Below are 21,421 nucleotides of genomic sequence, written 5' to 3' on the forward strand. Positions count from 1 at the left end.
CTATATATTTGTATAAAAACATTATGAAATAATGATACCTGCACTTTTCTGCCTAAAACTTATTGCTATGTTTGGCAACAAGTGGAAATGAAAATGAATTACTCGGATAAAAACTTCATCCGAGTTCTAGTTAGTGAAGTTTGTCGAGCTAAGCTTGAGCTTGATATAATTCGGCTCGTTAGTTTGTACTCCCTCCGTCCCGGCTTTTGGTATCCAGTTGAGAACGACACGGATTTTAATAAAGTGATTGGTGTGTTGTAAGTGGAATAAGGGTCTCACCTTTTATGTGAGAGTTAAAATAATTATAGTGGAGTAAGGGCCCCACCTACTTTTACTAAAAATATAAATGAATACCAAAATGTGGAACGACCAAAAAAGGAAAGTTGGATACTAAAAAGTGGGACGGAGGGAGTATTTTGTAAGCAAGATTGTGATTTGGTGAGCTTGAAAAAACAAATGTTTATTTTGATAAAATTTATCATGGTTGAAGATAATAATAAATTTTAGTATATGGATGAAGACGATCTTTATAATTGCCACCTAAGAGATAAACTCTATTTGAATAATCTGTTGTATTGATAATCTATCGCGCTCTTAATTTTATTTGTCGCCGTTTTGACATAATCCATACTATAAAATAAAACAATCAATTATGATAACTTTATACATTAAACATGAAGTGATTTTCATTGGCATGAGTCTCATGACTACTTTTCAAAATCAGAATACGAAACACAACGAAGTATTATTTGTAATGCTGAAAAAGTTAATTGTAAAATCCGATCATAATATTAATATATTATTTTGATTTTGATGAAATGATGATACGACTTTTTATGTAAAGGCAAAAGTCAAATACGGTCGTAATCAGTAGGTGTCCTCTTACATGAGCGATTTTCTAACTTTAATAATTACTGAAATTTGAAAATTAATTTTCATTAATATATTTAATACAAACCCCCAAAGTTTTCGGTTTCCAATTTCCACCGTAACAATAGTAGTAATTGATGATCGCCGCTTCACTCGGCCACCAACACTCGCCGCATCGGAGAAATCCCCGCCGCCGAATATTCCGATGAGTTCGCGAGAGCAGCTCCTCGACTCTCTCACCGCCCACATCTCTCTCTACCACTCCAAAACCGCTGGCGACAGCCCCAACCCGAGTCCGAGCACCCGGCCAGCCGTACTCCGATGGTTCTCCTCGCTGTCGGTGCACCAGCGCCGCGCGCACCTGACGATTCTAGACGCGAACTTCGTCGCGATCCTCGTCCAGATGGAGGAGAAGCTCCAGTCCAGCGGCTGCGGCCGATTCATCATCCTCCCCGACCTCCCGCAAAATGACGGTTCTGCCCTCCCCACGCTGTGTTACCGGAAATCCGAGGGTTTGCTGTTGCGATCCTCGGAGTCCAACGGCGCGGAGGGCGCGATTCGCGGCTCGCTGGAGCTGTTCAGCTCGGCCGAGGGCGAGAGGGGTGGGGAGGGGGGTGGATTTGGCCGTCTCGATGCGGCGTGTTTGAATGAGGGTTTGGTGGAGGATGTGAGTAGATTCGTGGATGTTGCGGATGAGATTACGAATGGGGAGTTTCTACGGGGGGGAGAGGAGGCTGAGATGGCGGCGGATTGGTTGGAGCTCGGGTGGCTGAAGGCAAAGGGGTATTATAGTTTGGAGGAGTTTGTTGTGAATAGAATGGAGGTGTCGTTGAGGTTGGCGTGGTTGAATAGTAATAGTGGGAAGAAAAGAGGGGTGAAGTTGAAGGAGAGGTTGAGTGCTGCTGGTGTTGCAGCGAATGTGTTCTGGAGGAAGAAAGGCTGCGTGGATTGGTGGGAGAAGTTGGATGATTCTGTGAAGAAGAAGGTGTACTCTACGTACTTGGGGAAAGCTGCACGCTCGCTGGTACTTCGTTATGTGCTTGGATTTATGCATGTTCCTGTCTGTTTTAAAATTCTGTATTGTGTGTATTCTGCGCAATTTGCTTTGATTCGTGCGTTGAAAATCTAAATCGCAAGCAGCATATTGTTCTTTAGGAAATTAACAATGGTTTGCCGGATTGTTTACCATATATTCTTGAAAAGCTTTATCTGCATTTCCGAGCAAATTGATGGATAGGTTCTGATAGTTTCATTTTATGTTTTAGCTTGTTTTTTGCGTTAAATTTTGGTCTGATATATCGTTATTGTGAATCTCAGACAGCTGATATAGTGAACGGAAAAGTTAACTTCTCAGATGATAAAATGTGGTTTTATGATGGTAGCAATAAACAATTGCTGAGATGTGATTCTGATTCATTGAGTAAACGAGATATTGCAACAAGCGGAAGGAAATCTTCAAAAGTTAGATCTAAAGCCAAGCCTGCAGAAGATTCTGGGGATCTCTCTGCACTGTATCAGATTTTCAATAGTTTGTACATTCTTCAGGTTATTTCTACTTTGTTATCTGCAGCTCAGTTTGGTGGTTACCAGAAAGAGAAACTTTTTTTCAGTTCTCTGGACTGTATAAATAGTATTTCTGACATCATAATTAGGAAATTGCGGGAGTTACTCATGGTTATTTCACTTGATTGCACAAAATTTGAGTTACTGGTAGAGGAAAATACGGACTCCCGAACAAAGAAAGTAAATGAGAAACATGTTATCAACAATCGTAAGAAGAAAGGGAAGAACCACAGTAAAAAGTTGAATCCTGTTCCAAGACCTTGTCAAGATAATCCAAAACCAATAATGCCGGCTAAGGTTTGTATGTGTTACTTATTTATTGACAATCAATTGAAATATGCCATTTAATGCAAAGTCTCAATCCATATGTCAATGATATTTCAGGGTAGAGGAGCTGGGAAGTTATGTATCAGTCATGAAGATGCTAGACAGTCCGACAAGTATGATGGTGAAGTTCCAGAAAAGGATCCAGCACATGGGAATCACTTATCAGTGCATACAATGGTTGTGCTTGTTTTTCCTTCATTATAAAGTTAATAGATGATGGATAGTTTTTAACTGGTTGATCATCACCAGGAACCTGTAAAAGGAGTAAATAATGGAAAAGTCCGAAATGCTTCCAGAAAGAGTAGGAAAGAAAGAAAAAAGCTTAAAAGCTCGGGCTCCAGTGGTCCAGAGGTTGGTAGTTGTCAATCAAGATCCATTAAAGTTTCCTCTGCCCGGGTTAGTCCTCAAGATGGAACTCTGATGTCTGACTGGACTTCTGGAAGTTTAACTTTTGATGTTGTATCTAATGATACTGTGATTCAGATTGACAGGCCTGATGCAAACTCAAGTCTTTCTAGTAGTATAGGTACTGATAACGTTGGACAACATGTGGGCAGTTGTTATTCTACTAAAACTGATACTCATCTCTCCTTGAGGAACAATATAAAAGTGGGTGTAGTGGAAAATGCTGCCACAAGGCCCATAACTACTAAAACTGACTCCATGAATGATAATCTGTATTCGGGTGAGGCTGTGGTTGAGTGTAATGACAATATGTCCTCAAAAGCGATTGACCATGGAAATTATGCAGTGGGTGATTCGGGGAGACAAATGAAAGGTAGTGAACCAGAGAGAAAATCATCTCAGGTAAAGGAGCAAGGAAGTCTTGGTCTCCTTAGAGTTGGGGCCATAAATTCGCCAGCGTACATTTCTTATGAGTGGCCAAGCACAGCTCCAATTCATCCTTCGACGAACGCACATCACCCTGCTGCCACTGATAGATTACATCTTGATGTTGGTTGCAATTTACAAAATCATTTCCACCATTCTTTTGTACAAACTTTACAAGTAAGAAATTCTCCTATTGACAGTGCGTATAATGGAATTATGCCTAGACCTTTGCCAATGAGTTTTGATTGGCCCCCCACGGTGCGCGGTGTTAATAGGCTAGTCCCATCAAGTACTTGCAGTTATGATTCTGAGTTCATTTCAAGAAGACAGTCTTCGTTTCGGCAAAGCATTGCAGCCCACAGTGCGCAGTCTGGTGCAGCTATGTCTGAGGATGAAAGGACCATTTCTAGTGACCTGATGGAATTACCTGATGTCCCGAATCCACTGGAACTGACGGATGAGCATGATAAGAACTGGATGTCCGAGGAAGAGTTAGAGTCTCATGCAATTGGAGGGATGGATTACAATCAGTACTTTGGTGGTGGTGTGATGTATTGGAACCCGACTGATCACCCAGGGACCAGTTTCTCTCGCCCTCCTTCTCTCTGTTCAGATGATAGCTCCTGGGCTTGGAGAGAAGCAGATATGAACAGGGATGTTGATGATATGGTTGCTTTCTCCTCCTCTTACAGTACAAATGGGTTGACCTCTCCATCTGCTGGTTCCTTTTGCTCCCCATTTGATCCTTTGGGACCAGGGCCTCTTAATTACATTATGCCTGGAAGTGAAATTAGCAGCAAGGTTCTTCATTCTTCCTCAACCATGACTGATATTGGTGCAGAAGAGAGTGTATCTGGATCTGTCTCCAATATTTCAGGTGATGGAGATGTAACGACTGTGGACTCACTCCCATACCCCATTTTGAGGCCTATAATCATCCCTAGTATGTCGAGGGAAAGATCAAGATCAGAGTTTAAGCGTGGTTATGATCACAAAAGTCCCTGTGTTCCTCCAAACAGACGGGATCAGCCTCGGATTAAGAGGCCCCCTTCTCCTGTAGTCCTCTGTGTACCACGTGCTCCTCATCCACCTCCACCGCCTCCTGTTGGTGACTCTAGAAAACATAGGGGATTCCCTACTGTTAGATCTGGTAGCTCAAGCCCAAGGCACTGGGGTGTTAAAGGTTGGTTCCACGATGGACTCAATTTTGAGGAAACTTGCATGCCCATGGAAGGGAGTGAAGTAACTTGGCCTTCTTGGAGGAACAAGGGCCTTCCATCCCGTCAGATTACGCAGCCTTTAGCAGGAACGTTGCTTCAAGATCGACTTGTTGCAATTTCCCAATTAGCTCGTGATCAAGAACACGTAAGTTTGTATTTAATGTACCTATTTCTGCTGGCATTGTGGGATCAAAAGTATCTCACTTTCTAACTTGTCTTGTTTCCTCAGCCAGATGTTACATTTCCTCTGCAACCTCCTGAATCGCAGAACAATTCCCCTCACAAGGCTTCTCTGCCACTGGTCCATGATATTCTGCATGATGAAATCAACTCTTTCTGCAAGCAGGTAATTATTGCTGGATCAATAACATGTATTGCATTAGAAGTTTCACTGGGCGATATTTCAGATCACATCCTGAGATTGGTATAAAATAGTTACTTTTCTCAATAGTAAATTAGTAATTAATGCCGATCGTTCGCGAACTTAGGTTGCTGCAGAGAATCTCATCCGGAAGCCTTATATTAATTGGGCTGTTAAGCGTGTTGCACGGTCCCTTCAAGTCTTATGGCCTCGTTCCAGAACAAGCGTTTATGGCTCAAACGCAACAGGTTTATCTCTGCCATCTAGCGATGTGGATCTTGTGGTTTCTCTCCCTCCTGTGAGGAACTTGGTGAGAATATGCCCGGAGTCGGTGAAATTTTTCCGAAAGAAAAACTTTAGCCAGCAGACTAATTTTCTGTAAAATTTCAGGAACCTATCAAAGAAGCTGGTATTTTAGAGGGACGCAATGGCATCAAAGAAACATGCCTTCAGGTAGGCAGGATTACACAAACTACTGTTTTGTAGACTTAATTGTTTAATAATTTTGTCACGTTATTCAAAAGTGATCTCCTGTCTGTCCTGATGCTTTCTGCACAATTTGCAACTCCAAGTCAACTTTGAGGTTACCAACAGTGGTCAATGAGTTTAATCTTTTTAACTATCTAGCGGGTAGAGTGGTGCATGTTGAACAAGAATCCTAAATACTGTTTTTTTTTTTTTTTTTTGGGGGGGGGGAAGGTCCTCAAGTGTCATACCATGGTTGATCTTATGTTTGGTATCCTTCAAGGTTGATTACTGTATGTGAGTGAGAGGACAAGAAGATTTAACTGGAAGAAACTCTCTTTCAAAATAATATTTTACTCTCCTTTTCTCTATTGTAGATGCATAATACTTCTTATCCTTTTTTGGCCTTTCGTTGTTGGCCAGGATGTGGGGATGATGTTGTTGGCCTGGGGTAGCAGATTGTTGTACTGTATTATTTCTAGCATTTTCCTATCTTTAGCTGTCTTATCATCTATGTAGTACAGGAATTAGCACTCTTTCCTTCCTAAGATGCTTATAATCTTCCACATATAAATGCAATTTCCTTGGTAGTTAATGTGTTAATATGATCAACATCTGCAATTGCACTGACTCACTGACTTTTCTGGTTGCAGCATGCTGCCAGGTATCTTGCAAACCAGGAGTGGGTCAAAAGTGATTCTCTCAAGATTGTTGAAAATACAGCTGTAATGTCTCTAAGATTATTCTTTTTCTTTTTTATTTACTTGTCTTTTTATTTCCAAACTCATTTTTTGTCACTTTTAGATACCTATCATCATGCTTGTGGTGGAAGTTCCTTGTGATCTTTTCTCTACTCCTTCAAATGTACAAACCCCAAAGGAAGAAGCAGTTCTGGTAGCTTCTGACAAAGGCATTCAGAATGATGCAGGAAGCACAGAGTCTATTGCTTCTCTTAATTGGAGTAAGACAGGAAATTGTAGTAATGATGAATCCAAATCTGTTCGTCTTGACATTAGTTTCAAGTCTTCTACGCACACTGGACTTCAGACAACTGGACTGGTAATTTTCTATAGAGACATTTGATGCATCAGCAAGAAATTCAGTGCATTCCGAGCGGATCATGTTTGAAATGGTCCTATTTGTTTGCACTAGTTTCAAATGGACATGTTTACATATTTCTTAGTTTCTTAGTTTTGATATCATGTGTTTGTACAGGTTAAAGATCTTACAGAGCGGTTTCCTGCTGTAACACCTCTTGCATTGGTGCTAAAACAGTTCCTCGCTGATCGTAGCCTGGATCAGTCTTATTCAGGTGGATTAAGCTCATACTGCCTGGTAGGTTCCTGTTGCCTGAATGTCTTAGCATAAAACCACATGCAACTTTGCCCTTCTGATTCTTGGCCCCCCTGGATACTACTCTTTTGTTTTTAAGACTATTAGTGTAACAGTGATGAACTTTGGAGCTGTTCGTTTTCTTTTTTAGTTTTATTGCGTGTGTATCCAGATTTTGTTGTGTTTGTTTTATTTCATTGCATCAAAGCTTCTAGTTGAACATGGCTTGCATATGCCCTTACATATGCAGTAGGCTCTTTATTCTTTACTACACCGAAACCACTTTTCATGGTACTATGCTAAACTTTTTTTGTACTGTGCATTTGACAGATATTATTGATCACACGGTTGTTGCAGCACGAGCATCATCATGGCCGACCAATTAATCAAGTATGACTAATTGTTCCTTACGCAGATAGTTTAATCCGTAAGAATTGTGATTTCATACTCATAAACTACAACGGCGAGTGCATCTCTGTCTGTGTTTGAATATTTGGAAACTCTGGGTTGGTATTATGACATCCATAATTTGGCATTACTCATTAAGGAAAGGATATAGATCATATCTTCTTCAGGAAACTTGCTGTATAATAGTAAATCCTATATTCATATCCTTTAGCTTTAACCTCAAGGCCATCTTTTGCAAGAGTTCCTTCATCTTCTGCAGAACATGCCTGCACTTTAAACTTACTGAAATATGAGATCTAGAAAAAGGAATAGTATGTTAAAAGTAAAATTAGAGTCGAAACTAAGTTTCTTGATTTCTTTGAAGCATCATTGTGTACTCTCCATGAACCTAGCCCTCAAACTTAGGCAAAGGTAGTTAGGAAAGGAGGAGTGGACGTTGAAGCCCTCTTATCTGCACTAAAAGTTAGTTTGTGTACTATGTTTTACTTCTTTCTCCATCAGTGTTGAATCTGCCGGTGCAACTTTGTTAATATTGGTTCCCTATGGGTAAAGCCTTTCTTTTAATAGAAAATTGACTACAACTTAACATTTTCTTCTTGCGATTAGAGCAATTAGTCTATCTGTCTATGTATATATAAAATTATAAATATATATATATATATATATATATATATATTATATTGTAGAAAACTAGAGCTGGCATAATAAATTGCATATAAATTTCCCATTCTTCTTTTTTGTGCAGTAAGGTGCACAAGCATGTTGCATATATTTTCATGTAACAAATGTATCTTCTCTTCCTAATATTATCATGCACGCATATTCCGAAGCCACTATTTAAATTTTCGGGGAACTATCATTTTAATTTGGATAAATACTTAGTTTATCTGAAAATATATATGTATACCTATGATTTTGAATGATGTTCGTTAACATTATTTTTGTAGAATTATGGGAGCCTCCTGATGGATTTCCTATATTTCTTCGGGTACGTAAAATGTTCTTGGAAAACTGTTTTTATGTTTTTTTTATTTATTTTGGAGGAGTTTTTTTTTTTATTTCTAGCAGGGTGGGTTGGTCCGTAGATGGCGCGCTCCGAAACTTTAACCCACCCACCCCACCTTGGATCAGGATGGGTGGGCCAGCCTGCCCAAAACTTCTGCAGACAACTGAACATATTGGTCATACTTCAAATACTTTCTTCATCTCATAACATGAATCAAACTACACAATTCACAATGCAAAATGAGCAAATGTATGAGTGTTTCTGTAAACTAATTCCAAAATCACCCATCTCAAAGAGAGAGAGAAGTGTTGGGTGTGGCGATGGCAGAGAAACCAACTCAAAGAAAAGGGCAGAAAGATAAAAATATGAGATATACTGTGTGCGGTGGCAGTTCATTGAATGGCAATAGAGGGGGGGGGGGGGGATAATAGAGAGATGTGATGGATGACGGTCAACAGACCTGCAAGGGTATGGTTTCGGTGGAATTGATAAGAGTGTAAGATGGCTGTTGCGGAACTGACAAGGAGAGAGGTTGAGAGTGAGAGAGGCTGACAGTTCTGGTCTTTAAGTTTTAAATTGTGATTTTGTAAAATTTAATACAATTTGACAACTATGAAGGGAAAAGAAAGCCGATAGACCAACCCACCCTGCCTGTGGGCTTGAATGGGTTGGTTGGGTCTTAAACAAGCCTGCAATTTCCTTTTCTTATTATCTGCAAGCCTAACCCAACTTCATGGTTCTAGTTCAACTCTTTATCTTATTTCCTTTTCTTATTATCTCCATATGTATGATTTGAATTGTGTAACCTTCATTTTGGTGTGAACAATCTTTTCGTAGGAATGTCTTTGACCCTCGACAAATGCGAATCTCAGTACAAGGAAGTGGGGTTTATTTGAACAGAGAACGTGGATGCAAGTAGGAGTCTCTCTCATTCAGTATATCATTCAGCTCACAGTTTTGATTTGTTTCTTTGTTTCGTTTTTATCTTTTTATCTTTACAAACCTTGTCGTTTTGCTGCAGCATCGACCCACTTTGCATCGACGATCCTCTGTTTTTGGCAAATAATGTTGGCAGAAATTGTTTTCGCATTCATCAGTGTATCAAGGTCTTGTGCCATTCTTACTTGGGAATTCGTTCTTATTGGCAATTATGAGTTGATGATCATGAAACTACTTGACACTTGATATCTTTTTTTCCTGAACGTATTGCTTTGAAGTGATAACTTCACCTCTTGATATTATCAATTGATGCAGGCATTTGCTGATGCATATGCAATGCTCAAGAATGAACTAACATGCATTGACAACGATGGCATCGATGCCAAGCCTACCTGTAAATTGCTTCCAAAGTTGATTCCCAGCATCGGTCATTTGGTAGGCACCTAGTATTTGCAAGAGGGATTATACCAGTTTCCAAGGTACTTTTAGAAGCATCCACATATTCTGTACCATCAGCCATCAGTCTTTCTGCATCTTTAGTTACAACCCCACTTCTAGTTATGCTTACATAATCATCAGAAACTTGACCAAGAAAAGAGAAGCTGAAAACTGAAGTTGATAATAGTGATACAGTTTTTATTTGAGAAAATGATTATCTGTATATGCCACTTCATGTTGATCTAATGATCCACTGTGCAATAAATTTTAAGATTCATGCTTATCAGGCTTGAGAATGCAGCCTCGCATTCGAGCAATGTGCTGATTAAGGGTGCAAATGATTTGTTTGCCCCGTTGGCTCACTCGTCTCTGTCCAGGCTAGCTCGAGGATGCAACAAATTTCGTACGTCTCCTATACCTCTGCTGTTAAGAGTTTCCACAATTATTTTGCCTTATCAGTATAATTGATATTGCAGCAGCATCATCAGATTGGCTTAGCGAACAGCTCGTGCTGGCTCCATACCGTGGTCTCACCCTCCTGAAGACATCGAGAATGACTAGTGATCATGGTAGAGGAAGCAACCGGTTAAGTACGCCAGATTGATGTGCATTTGGAGATCTAAAATCGACCCTTCCATATATCTGCCGAATTTTCGTGTTGCTCCCCTTTTCGCGCGCAACAGGCGGCACTTGCTTGTTCTTTGCTGCTGCTCTGCTCGAAGAAGAAGAAGAAGAAGAAGAAGAAGAAGGGCATGGTGAATCACTGCAACTCTTATGGGAGATTGGGGTTTGATACGCCTGGATGTTACAAGCCTATCAAAGTGGCTATCAACAAGGCATGAAAGTGTTCATGTTTCATTTTGTTTTGTAATAATTTTATATAAACATCTACGAATTGCCGTGATTAGTCATTTTTATTTTCAGTAATTTGTTACATACAGAAATGATATGTAAAGATGGGGTATATCATATCATATAATGATAATTTTGAATCAATAATTAATGTACCTCAAACCTTCTTGCCACAAGAAGCACCACAAATTGATAGCATAAAATTTGATACCACAAATAAAGTAAAGTGAAAGTTCATATTCTTCTCTACTTTAGATGGACAAGAAGAACTCTTGAGCATTCATGGCACCACAAAAGTTGACAATTGACAGCTTATTTTCATTTCACCAATTTCAGTAACCACCCAATCAATGACAAATATCGTAAAATACTATCCACTTAAATTAAATAAAAGAATTCCAAATCAATTAGAGTTAGTCCAATTTTGAAAATCTTGTCCAGAAAAAAGAATTTCTAGAACTCCCCAAAAATTCCGAAAGCCGACTACTTCTGGCCGCTCAGAGTAGCTGATGATTCTTCATAGTTTGTCTCAAATTCGGATTTTGATTGCACTCTGCCTTTCTTCGGTGTGTGATGAGGTACTACTCTATCATCTTTCCCTGAATTAACTGATTTTTTTTGGGGGGTGTGCTTAATCGGTTAATCCTGGAGTAAAGATACAAATTAGGGTTTAGACATTCCGATTCGTTTCATTCTTGTTAACCGATCATCGGCTCGTGTTTATCGAATTGAAAAATAATGGAATCTGTGCTGAGTTTTTCGCTCTTTTGGAATTGTAGTTTTGTGCTGTTACTGCTTTATTGATGCTTAATCCAGGTTTCTGGTGGGGTTAAGAAAAGAAAGCTATCGGTTTCTTGTGGCTTGAAAAATGCATGTTGTGTGTGTGTGTGTGTGTTCATGGTGAACAAGTTATGTTCTGGTGATTTTGGTGTGCAACAGTAGTAGATTCTATCGAAGTGATTAGTGAAACATTACACGAGAGCTACAAAAGGTTTAGTCTTGTTTTAGTAAGGCTTTGTTAGCATGAGGTGTGATCGTTGCTATTCATTGAAAGTGCTTACTCAAGATCAGGGAAGGGCTTGGACGAAAGCGATTGTGACTAAATAGTTTCTTCTTAGTAGTATATGAGCTACCGCTAGATTCTGGCATATGCATATGAGATGGTTATGGGTGTTGAGGGGTTGCTTCACCAATGGTCTTCTAAATAAGAATAGGTTTAGTTTCAGTTTGTACGAAACGTCCTGTCGTTTGGAATGTGTAGGTCTTAGTTCATTGGATACCATTGGCATACTATCGTATGCATGTGAGCTTGAAGAAATTTTTAGTTATCCAAGTTGTAGTAAAAGAGCTTCTGTGCTACAATTACAGCTTTTGAAGATTCACATCAATGATTCTTGAATCATGTCGTCCATGTCTGTTAGTAGTTTGTTTTGAAGATCTCGTTTATTTTCTAAAAGTGCTTCTTGTTCTTTTATTAGGTAACTGGAAGCTGAATATCAAGCTTTTGCCCTAAAGCTTCATTTCGTGAACCTCATCATGGCATTGTTTACCCAGTCTCCATCCAGTAATCCAGTACTTACCGTTTCCCGATTACATCATAGACGCCTTAAGTTGTTTAAATCTCAGAGTCTGTTTGGCAGATGCAACTTGCCATATGTTAACAGTGGTCTTCAGATCATATGTTGTGCTAACACATCTCGATGGGAACCGGCTCCAGTAACATATGTTCCCGAGAAAGAAGGTGCGTTGCTCAAAGAGAGTAGCAATATCTTTGAAACCATCACTTCTTCGAGTGAGGCGGCTGAAGCTTCAATAACTAAGACAGAACATCGTGATGTGGATGCAAATGAGCAGCCTATCATGCAGTTCCACTACCTTCGGCAGCCTCTATGGCTTCTAGGCCCCGTGCTTCTCTTGGTGACCGGCGTTGTGCCCACCTTGTGGCTGCCAATATCATCTATTTTCCTTGGTCCCAACATAGCCAGCCTTCTCTCCCTTACGGGGCTAGACTGCATTTTCAATCTTGGCGCAACCCTGTTCCTCCTTATGGCGGACTCCACTGCTCGTCCAAACAACGACACTGAAGCCTGCAGCAGCAAGCCTCCATCAAGTTACAGATTCTGGAACATCATTGCAAATGTAGCTGGATTCATCATTCCCTTGGCGATGCTCGTTGCTTCTCAGAAAGGGTTGCTTCAGCCTCAGCTACCTTTGATCTCATATGCAGTCCTCTTAGGTCCTTACTTCCTGCTTTTGTTGGTGCAACTGGTGACGGAGATGCTGACGTGGCACTGGCAGTCACCGGTGTGGTTGGTGACTCCGGTTGTTTACGAAGCGTATCGACTGCTGCAGCTGATGAGAGGGCTGAAGCTCGGGGCGGAGGTCGGGGCGCCACCGTGGATGTTGCATACAGTTAGGGGATTGGTGTGCTGTTGGGTGCTGGTTCTTGGGGTGCAACTTATGAGAGTTGCTTGGTATGCTGGTTTTACCTGCTCGTGCTTACCAACAGCAGTCTGCTGGAAGGATCATAAACTGAATCGAATCGAGTCGAGTCGAATAGGAAGTTTATACCTTGTCCTGATCTCTATTAAGTGCAGTTGTGTAGTTTGCAGCAGTTGGATGTAAGTAACTGAATATAAAGTTTGAAATATTTAGAAATCACTTAGATTTGTCAGTTTATAGATGAATGGGTTTAGTTGAACTGATTTTTTTCTTTTTTTTTCAATTGATAAAACGTACTTTTTAGACTTTGATTTTCAGCTTTAAGTGTTTTAGTGACTGCGTAAGTACGCTTTTCTCTCCCTAAATTGATTGAAAGAATGGCAAATTAACCATGTCTTCCTATCTTTCTCCATTAACAAAAAGACAAAAAATTTTGTGACACGGCCTTTTAAATTTCTTTATTGAACACTTGTTAATTCATCCAAAAAAAAAGAGACAAAAATCTAATAATAAATATATATAGTTTTTAATTTGAAAACATTCATATGATGTAGTTTTTGCCATGTTATTTTTTAATTATCATGCCATTACGTTCCATGTGGATTTCCAGTGTGTCAAGTTGGCTCCCGATTGTAAGAAATTTGCAGAGAGTTCATTTAAAAAAAAAAATGATATTATGGAAATTGAGTTGTAATTATTTAATATGTTGAGGTATTTATGTGATGACGGCGAAAGATTATACTAGGAAAAAAATTGTCAAAAATTATCTAAATTAGTTTTCGAAACCTTAAATCAATATTCCATTGTCAAAAATTGTTGCCGTATGAAAATATTTCCAAAAATTCCCCTTAAGTGACCTAGGAAAAGAAATAGAACTGTCCTATTTGATTCAATTCTTTCAATTTCATTTTCAATTTTTGACATATTATTTCCTTAACAAATATTGACATATTATTTAGTTTGAAACCTTGAGAGTTTCTCTATTTCTTTGTTGTGGTTGAGTGTTGAGTGTCGGTGTTCACGTCCAAGCAGTGTGTGGTGCATGCATTGCTAGCTTTCACCATTTAGTTTGAAAATGATTCTTATTTTATATCTTAAGAAATGCTCTTATTTTAGCCCTTCCCTATATATGAAAAACACACCATGAAAATTATAAGAACATAAAAAATATAGTACTATTTAAAACTAATTATGCCTAACTCAAGTGGCAAAGGTGAGGCACTCACAGACTCTCTTTTATGAGAGGTCTCAAGTCCAATTCCGCATGCATGCGAGTAAGTTTTTCCACCGTTATATGGTGTAGAGGTATATAATATACCTTTGTAATTCTAAAAAAAGAAAAATATACAGTATAATACTAGTTTAGAGAAGAGAAAATTAGTGGAATATTTAATGAAATAAAGGATGACGTGGAACCCATTTTTAACACAAAAATAAACCAATCAGCAAAGAGAAGATTAGTGTTATTATCTTTAAACGCGTTTATAGTTAGTGATAAATTAACAATATCTTTATGAAACTTTAAAAAAAAATGGGGTAGAAAAGTACATTTAACGATATGGTTAATAATTTTATAAAAAAAACAATATGGTTAATAATAAATTTAAAAAATCAAGAAAAGTCTATAGCAGCTTTAGCATTGCCAAATCGAACGTTCTACTTCGAAAATTTGCTCCAATTTTATTCTTTTGAATTATTAACACCACCTATTTACATTCTAGATTCTACTCAATAAAATTATCAACATTGATTTATCTTTTCCCTCATTGACCAACTGAAACTTTTTTTTTTTTTTAAGTTACAAGGTGTAAATCTATATAATTGATATATTCATTATATAATACCTATACAACTAGTAAGTCTATAGCAGCCTTAGCATTGCCAGATTGAAAGTTATACTTCGAAAATCTACTCAATTTTTCATTCTTTTGAATTATTAACACCACCTATCTACATTATAGATTCTACTCAACAAAATTCTCAACATTGATTTGTCTTTTCTTTCATTGACCAAAATATCTAAATTAATAAGCTTTTTTTTTAAGAGTTACAAGATACAAATCATATCATGAAAATAGGTATCAAAACACAATTCAATTAAATTAGGAGTTCGAATAACAAACAAATGAGAATAGAGAACTATTATTAATCATCGTTTAATTAAAAAATAACAAAAATAGATCACATCATCAAAAGACTTAATATTACAAACATTTAAAAGATTAAAAATGAATAGGATATTTGAAGACAAATTTATCTAAATTCTTGTTGTAACCATTTTGAGTACATGTCGTGTACGTGAGCATTTAGAAGGACGAATTTGCCCTTATAATATAAAATAGTATAAATAAGAAATCATGGCTCATTGTAATTAAGTGCACTTTTATTCTTCAATGAATTCTTAAGTTTCAAGAGCATTATTCACTTCATTTTTTTTTTTTTTTTTTTTGATCGGTCAAAGTCATGTTAGATGTTAGTAATTAGTTCCCCATCCACTCCAAGAACCACCTTATCTCTCCATTCACCAAATCCACCTTATATCTCCAATCTCCAATTCGCTCCCAAGAGGGATCGAACCCGGGTCACTTCACTTAAGTGAGGACCCGGTGGCCAGTGGGCTAAGCCCTCTGGTTAGCATTATTCACTTCATATCGCATACATTTCAATGTTCTTCTCATAAATTATCAATTGATTATCTTTGTTGCCAATTGTTTTCATCGATTCACCAAAGAAGATCAAAGTGATTCTCCTCTTATCTTGACACCAGGTTCTAACATTTACTATTCACATGAAATTTAAAGTAATTACATTTGTTTATTTGAGGGAAGGAATTACATTTTATGGACTCACCATATGTTCGTTACTCGTCGTTATTATATATTCCCCTCGTTCCACGAATCTTGATGCATATTCCTTTCTAGACCGTCCCATGAATCTTGATACATTTTTAAATATAGTAACAATTAGCTAAAAAATAAGGGTTATTAAATATCACTTTTCTACTTTATTACCTACACACTTCTACTTTATCACTTTTCTATTTTATTACTCACACACTTAAAACATTAATCTACAACTCCTTAATTCTCGTGCCGAAAACAAATGCATGAAGATTTGTGGGACGGAAGGAGTACAACAGTTACATGTTTATTTAAAGAAACTAGCTAAATATATCGAATAAGTAGGTTAATATAAGCTAGAGATACTCGAAATATGATATGATATGATATGACGTAATTTTTAAATTTATTTATTTAATAAAAAATAAATAAATAGTACTAACTTGTGGAAATCATATACATAAACCAAACTTTCTTATATTTCTTTTTTTCTTGAATCATTTTATTTTTTACTCTTGTTCAACTCATTGTTTTTAAATTTTTTTTATTTACTTATTTAATTTATAAAAAAAAATACAGTTAAATTAACTGAAGGGCCAAACTGTAATTTACACAACTGCAGGGCCAAAGTGTAATGGGCCAAAGTGTAATTAGCCTTAAATTAATATCGCCTTCCGCCGTGAAATGGGGGGGAGGGGAATTGGATTCAAGCTCCGCCGCGGCTATCCGGAACCTTTAACACCGACAGTTATCCGGCGGCCAGCAGCGATCCGCTTAGAGACGAGTAACTGCGAGCTCCTTCAAATTGAACCTCGCCAACTTCAATTCCCATGTAAGTGAGATGCCTCTTGTATTGCTGTTTCAAATACAGGTCTGCCTTAGTGTGATGCAAGGTTTTTTTTTTTTTGTTTTATTGAGTTCTAGAAGATTCCGTGATTTAGGGAAAATGGTGACTGAGGCTGATTTAATTTTTTTTTCTTTTAGATCCACACTTTAGATTCTTCCTGGTTCTGATGTTCTTGGGTTAATGTGTTTTGCATTTTGTGGTGTGTGCTAGTCGAATTGAAGAAGCAGATCTCATGCTCGATGCAATTGACGAACAAGTCTGGGAATCATGTTGCATTCAAGGTAGCTGTTTTGTGTCCTTAATAGCCTTCATTTGGATTAGGATTGTGTTTTTTGTGAATTTGATAGAAAACATAAATAAGAAATGCCCTTGATGTTGAGTAGGACTGTAAATGAACAGAGCTACTCACAAACTATTCGAGATTCGGCTATGAAAAAGCTCGTTCGAAGCTCGATTCGATAGTAAACGAGCCGAGCTCGAGCCTGACAGCACTCGGCTCGCGAACATATTCGGTTTTGATTGTTCGTGAACATGTTTGCGAGCTTGTGCACGAACCTTTAATCGAGCTAGTACACGAGCCTTAAACGACACTAACTCGAACTCGAGTAACATATTAATTAAGAAATTTTTTCTAAATTCTTAACGAATTCGAGCTCAAAAATCATCTATACGAACATCTAACGAGCCGAGCTCGAGCTCAAGCTCGAATTCGACATTATCGAGTATCACACGAGCTGAGCTCGAATCGAGCTCGAGCTCGGTAAGTGGGTCACACGAGCCAAGCTCAAACAGCAAGATAAAAGCTCGAGCCGAGCTAGAACACCCAAATATTTAAACGAGCCGAGCTCGAGCCCGCTGGTATAATGTATATATATAATGTTGAGTCGAAGTATCTAAATTACCTTCTTTCTGGGTTTCTGCTTCTATGTTCAGGTGAAGACAACAAATCCGAAGAAGTACTGTGTGAGGCCAAACACTGGAGTCGTGATGCCATACTCTAGTTGTGATGTCACAGGTCTCCCTCTCCGTCCCACCTCTCTCTCTCTCTCTAAATGTTTGTGCATGCGGCCACAAATAGATTTACATTTCAACTACGGTTTATGTAAATTTAGTTACTTTTTGGTGGTGGAAATGTTTTTGAGAGGATATTTTGTTATTGCGTCCTTACATAATAGTGAGTCTGGAATTCTTTGGTCATTCATTCAGTTACCATGCAAGCCCAAAAAGAGGCTCCACCGGATATGCAATGCAGGGATAAGTTTCTCCTCCACAGTGTAGTGGTGAACCCTGGGATATCTGCAAAGGATATTACTCCAAAAATGGTAATTTTATGATTCTTGCTGCAGCATGCTGTACATGTTTTTGAACAAAGATTGTTAGGGCTGTGAATGTTTTGTCAAAGATGGTAAATGTATTTACCTGATTCTGCATTTAGTTCAACAAAGAGTTGGGGAACCAAGTAGATGAATGCAAATTGAAAGTAGCCTACGTTCCACCCCCTCAACCACCTTCACCAGTGCGAGAGGGTTCAGAGGAAGGCTCCTTCCCAAGGGCATCGTTGTCAGAGAATTGGAATGTAAATCAGATGGTAATCATTTCCTAAATTTTGAGACCCTAGATCTCTCTCCTCCCGCACCTCTTAATTAATATTGCCTTCCGCCGTGAAATGGTGATTGGATTTAATCTCCGCCGCCGCTAGCTGGAATCTTTAACACGGTCAATTATCTGGCGCACAGCAGCAATCCGCTTAGAGATGAGTAACTACGATCTCCTTCAAATTGATCCTCTCGAACTTCAATTCCCATGTAAGTGAGAAGCCTCTTGTATTTCTGTTTCAAATTTAGGTCTGTCTTGGTGTGATGGAAGTTTTTTTTAATTGAGTTCTAGAAGATTCCGTGATTTAGGGAAAATGGTGACTGAGGCTGATTTAATTTTTATTCTTTTAGATCCACACTTCTTCCTGGTTCTGATGTTCTTGGGTTAATATATTTTGCATTTTGTGGTGTGTGATAGTCGAATTGAAGAAGCAGATCTCATGTTCGATGCAATTGACAAACAAGTCTGAGAAACATGTTGCATTCAAGGTATCTGTTTTGTGTCCTTAATATCCTTCATTTGGATTGACTCAAAATAAATAAATAAATATCCTTCATTTGGATTAGCATTATGTTTTACTTAATGATTTATTTGTTTTGTGAATTTGAAGAAAACACGAGTAAGAAATGCCATTGATGTTGAGTTGAAGTATCTGAATTACCTTCTTTTTGGGTTTCTGCTTCTATATTCAGGTGAAGACAACAAATCCAAAGAAGTTCTGTGTGAGGCCAAACACTGGAGTCGTGATGCCACACTCTACTTGTGATGTTACAGGTCTCTCTCTCTCTCGCTCTCTCTCTCTATATATATATGTGTGTGTGTGTGCGCGTGTGTGGGCACAAATTGATTTACATTTCAACTACGGTTCATGTAAATTTAGTTACTTTCAGATGGTGGAAATGTTTTTAAGAGGATATTTTGTTATTGCATCCTTACGTAATAGTGAGTCTGGAATTCTTTGGTCAATCATTTAGTTACCATGCAAGCCCAAAAAGCGGCTCCACCGGATTTGCAATGCAGGGATAAGTTTCTCCTCCAGAGTGTAGTCATTACTCCAGAAATGGTAATTTTATGATTCTTGCTGCAGCATGCAGTATATGTTGTTACAAAGATTGTTAGGACTGCGGATGTTTTGTCAAAGATGGTAAATATGTTTACCTTATCCGCATTTAGTTCGACAAAGAGTCGGGGAACCAAGTAGGTGAATGCAAATTGAGAGTAGTCTACGTTCCACCCCCTCAGCCACTTCACTGGTGCGAAGATGGTTCAGAGGAAGGCTCCTTACCAAGGGCATCGGTGACAGAGAATGGGACTGTGGTAAGTATTGGGTGCTGTAGCATATTTCTGTCTAGCCAAGATGATATATAAGATTAAAGAACAATGATCTTTCATTCTCTTTATGACTTTGCAGATGTCAAAAGAATTCCCTGAATCAAATGAAGTCACATTCTGAGGTTATATTAGAAAGATATTGTACAGGTTGGGCAAACTCAAGACTGATTAGTTTATGTTGACAAATCTCTCTAGACAAAAAATTTAAAAATTGAACTTCAAGTAGCTTATGAGTATATTAGCATCTATATGGCTCTAGTTTGATTGTATACCATAACAAAAGTTTGGTTCTTCAGTTTTTGAAATTGAATCGAAAATTTTGATTCTGCTAAGTTTGATTTTTAAATTGCATTCGTTCAGTTCGGCGCGTGAGAATTGATTTATTATGTTATCTCATTGTACATTTCACAAGTTTCTTTAAATATTTTTTCTCAAAAGTTGTGTGGGTAAACTTCTGAGATGGTATTTCCCAAATTTATTTGGGAATTAGGTTCAAGTGTAATCAAATATAATTGGGACTTGATTCCTATGCTGTGTGTGTGTTTTCTCTAAGCAAAAGTTTACATGCTTGTTTTCATTTCACTGATTTCAGTAATCACCCAGGCAGTTATAAATACTATCCACTTAAATTAAATGAAAGAATTCCAAATCAATTTGAGTTAATCCAATTTTAAAAATCTTGTCCAGAAAAAAGAAAAGAATAAATAAACCTCCCCAAAAAATGATAGTATTGCCCATGTATTGCGGTATATATGTGATCACGTTTGCAGAGTATATTTGAAAAATAAATAATTATCCACGTTAGTTGTCAGAAATTGTTGCCATATGAAAATGAGTCCAATAATTCTACTTAACCATTGACCCACCCCAAAATAAATATATAAAAAATAAAAGTGTCTTATTTGGTTCGATTCTTTCGATTTCGGTTTTTGACATATTATCTCCCTGAAAAGAAATTGGCATATTGAAGTTTCGATTTGTTTGAATTCAGTTTTAGCAAGTGGAGTTACGAAGTTCTTTTGAGATAGTTCACTTTTTCTCAAGATAATTGCACAACATATAAATAATTAAATATATTATGCTATACTATATTTTCAAATTGATGGTACAAGCCACTAATTGCCACCTCTAAAGTCTAGTCAAAAAGCGGCCCATAAATCTTTTGGCTAGACTTTGGAGAGATATCATTATCACATACAAAAGATAAATTGAAAAAAGTTACTAATTTATAGTGATAGCATACACATCTGTCACATTATTAGTCCAAACAAGTAGCTATAATTTTATGAATTTTTGGCCTAAATTTATTGTCAAGTACAAGAAGAAGTCGCCCATCATAATTTCGGTCGGCATAGGGTGTTTAATTTAGTGTTTCACTCCCTATATAATTTTTTAAGTTAATTATATAAATTTTTTAAGTTAATTTTCTGTTTGTCACACTCAAAACTGTAACAACAATAAAATATTCGATTTTTTTTGTCTTATTGCTTCATGGCCGCATAATCTGGGGTTCGGTCATCGGCGAACCCACCACCTACTTGCCTTTTCTCTTGTTGATTTCTCTTCGTCAACTTCAAGTCTTTCGCTTTTTCTGGATTTTATGCTCTGATTCTTTATTAATGCCCTAGTTTAGTTAGATGTTAATTTTAAATACAAATGATATTGTTTTGATATGCCTAAATCAATGTCATTTTAGTAATCAACGGGCGTAAGATTTTATACGATTATTTTAGCACAAAGTTTGACCGAAAA

The 21,421-nt window shown here is 37.8% G+C and overlaps 3 protein-coding genes across 7 annotated transcripts; all 3 read left to right on the top strand.

The window, feature by feature from the left end:
- The first annotated feature begins 936 nt into the window (after positions 1–936).
- LOC131020624 (uncharacterized) lies at positions 937–10,788 on the top strand. 4 transcript variants are annotated; one of them, XM_057949555.1, is made up of 16 exons: positions 940–1,894; positions 2,188–2,730; positions 2,818–2,937; positions 3,010–3,156; positions 3,244–4,956; positions 5,041–5,157; positions 5,300–5,482; positions 5,563–5,625; positions 6,291–6,362; positions 6,442–6,696; positions 6,853–6,972; positions 7,300–7,359; positions 8,325–8,365; positions 9,221–9,298; positions 9,405–9,489; positions 9,638–10,788. In XM_057949555.1, exons 1-16 carry the CDS (start codon positions 1,076–1,078, stop codon positions 9,767–9,769), a joined length of 4,548 nt encoding a protein of 1,515 aa, XP_057805538.1. In that variant the 5' UTR covers positions 940–1,075; the 3' UTR covers positions 9,770–10,788. The 4 variants fall into 4 exon arrangements, 3 of the variants coding, with proteins under 3 accessions (XP_057805539.1, XP_057805538.1, XP_057805537.1); XM_057949554.1 differs by having other exon boundaries at positions 3,010–4,956; XM_057949556.1 differs by lacking the exons at positions 9,221–9,298; positions 9,405–9,489; positions 9,638–10,788 and adding an exon at positions 8,446–9,210 and having other exon boundaries at positions 938–1,894; positions 3,010–4,956.
- Positions 10,789–10,897: 109 nt separating this feature from the next.
- On the top strand, positions 10,898–13,355 carry LOC131020631 (uncharacterized). 2 transcript variants are annotated; one of them, XM_057949564.1, is made up of 2 exons: positions 10,898–11,190; positions 12,091–13,355. In XM_057949564.1, exon 2 carries the CDS (start codon positions 12,149–12,151, stop codon positions 13,235–13,237), a length of 1,089 nt encoding a protein of 362 aa, XP_057805547.1. In that variant the 5' UTR covers positions 10,898–11,190; positions 12,091–12,148; the 3' UTR covers positions 13,238–13,355. The 2 variants fall into 2 exon arrangements, with proteins under 2 accessions (XP_057805547.1, XP_057805548.1); XM_057949565.1 differs by having other exon boundaries at positions 10,945–11,178.
- Positions 13,356–15,710: 2,355 nt separating this feature from the next.
- Positions 15,711–20,001, top strand: LOC131020630 (vesicle-associated protein 1-2-like). Its single transcript, XM_057949563.1, has 12 exons — positions 15,711–15,821; positions 16,474–16,726; positions 16,952–17,022; positions 17,675–17,756; positions 17,948–18,063; positions 18,177–18,329; positions 18,441–18,546; positions 18,755–18,825; positions 19,030–19,111; positions 19,312–19,400; positions 19,511–19,654; positions 19,749–20,001. Exons 2-12 carry the CDS (start codon positions 16,579–16,581, stop codon positions 19,788–19,790), a joined length of 1,104 nt encoding a protein of 367 aa, XP_057805546.1. The 5' UTR covers positions 15,711–15,821; positions 16,474–16,578; the 3' UTR covers positions 19,791–20,001.
- Positions 20,002–21,421: the final 1,420 nt, after the last annotated feature.

This window comes from Salvia miltiorrhiza, chromosome 4 (assembly GCF_028751815.1).
Source record: "Salvia miltiorrhiza cultivar Shanhuang (shh) chromosome 4, IMPLAD_Smil_shh, whole genome shotgun sequence".
NCBI lineage: Eukaryota > Viridiplantae > Streptophyta > Magnoliopsida > Lamiales > Lamiaceae > Salvia > Salvia miltiorrhiza.

Bases quoted from the DNA above. Each gene is read 5' to 3' on its own strand.
- LOC131020624 (XM_057949554.1), top strand. From the start codon at position 1,076: ATGAGTTCGCGAGAGCAGCTCCTCGACTCTCTCACCGCCCACATCTCT. The intron at 5,626-6,290 runs GTAGGCAGGATT...TTCTGGTTGCAG, and splicing joins TCAAAGAAACATGCCTTCAG to CATGCTGCCAGGTATCTTGC. The intron at 6,697-6,852 runs GTAATTTTCTAT...GTGTTTGTACAG, and splicing joins GACTTCAGACAACTGGACTG to GTTAAAGATCTTACAGAGCG.
- LOC131020631 (XM_057949564.1), top strand. From the start codon at position 12,149: ATGGCATTGTTTACCCAGTCTCCATCCAGTAATCCAGTACTTACCGTT.
- LOC131020630 (XM_057949563.1), top strand. From the start codon at position 16,579: ATGGGGGGGAGGGGAATTGGATTCAAGCTCCGCCGCGGCTATCCGGAA. The intron at 18,330-18,440 runs GTAATCATTTCC...CGCCGCCGCTAG, and splicing joins ATTGGAATGTAAATCAGATG to CTGGAATCTTTAACACGGTC. The intron at 19,112-19,311 runs GTCTCTCTCTCT...TCAATCATTTAG, and splicing joins CTCTACTTGTGATGTTACAG to TTACCATGCAAGCCCAAAAA.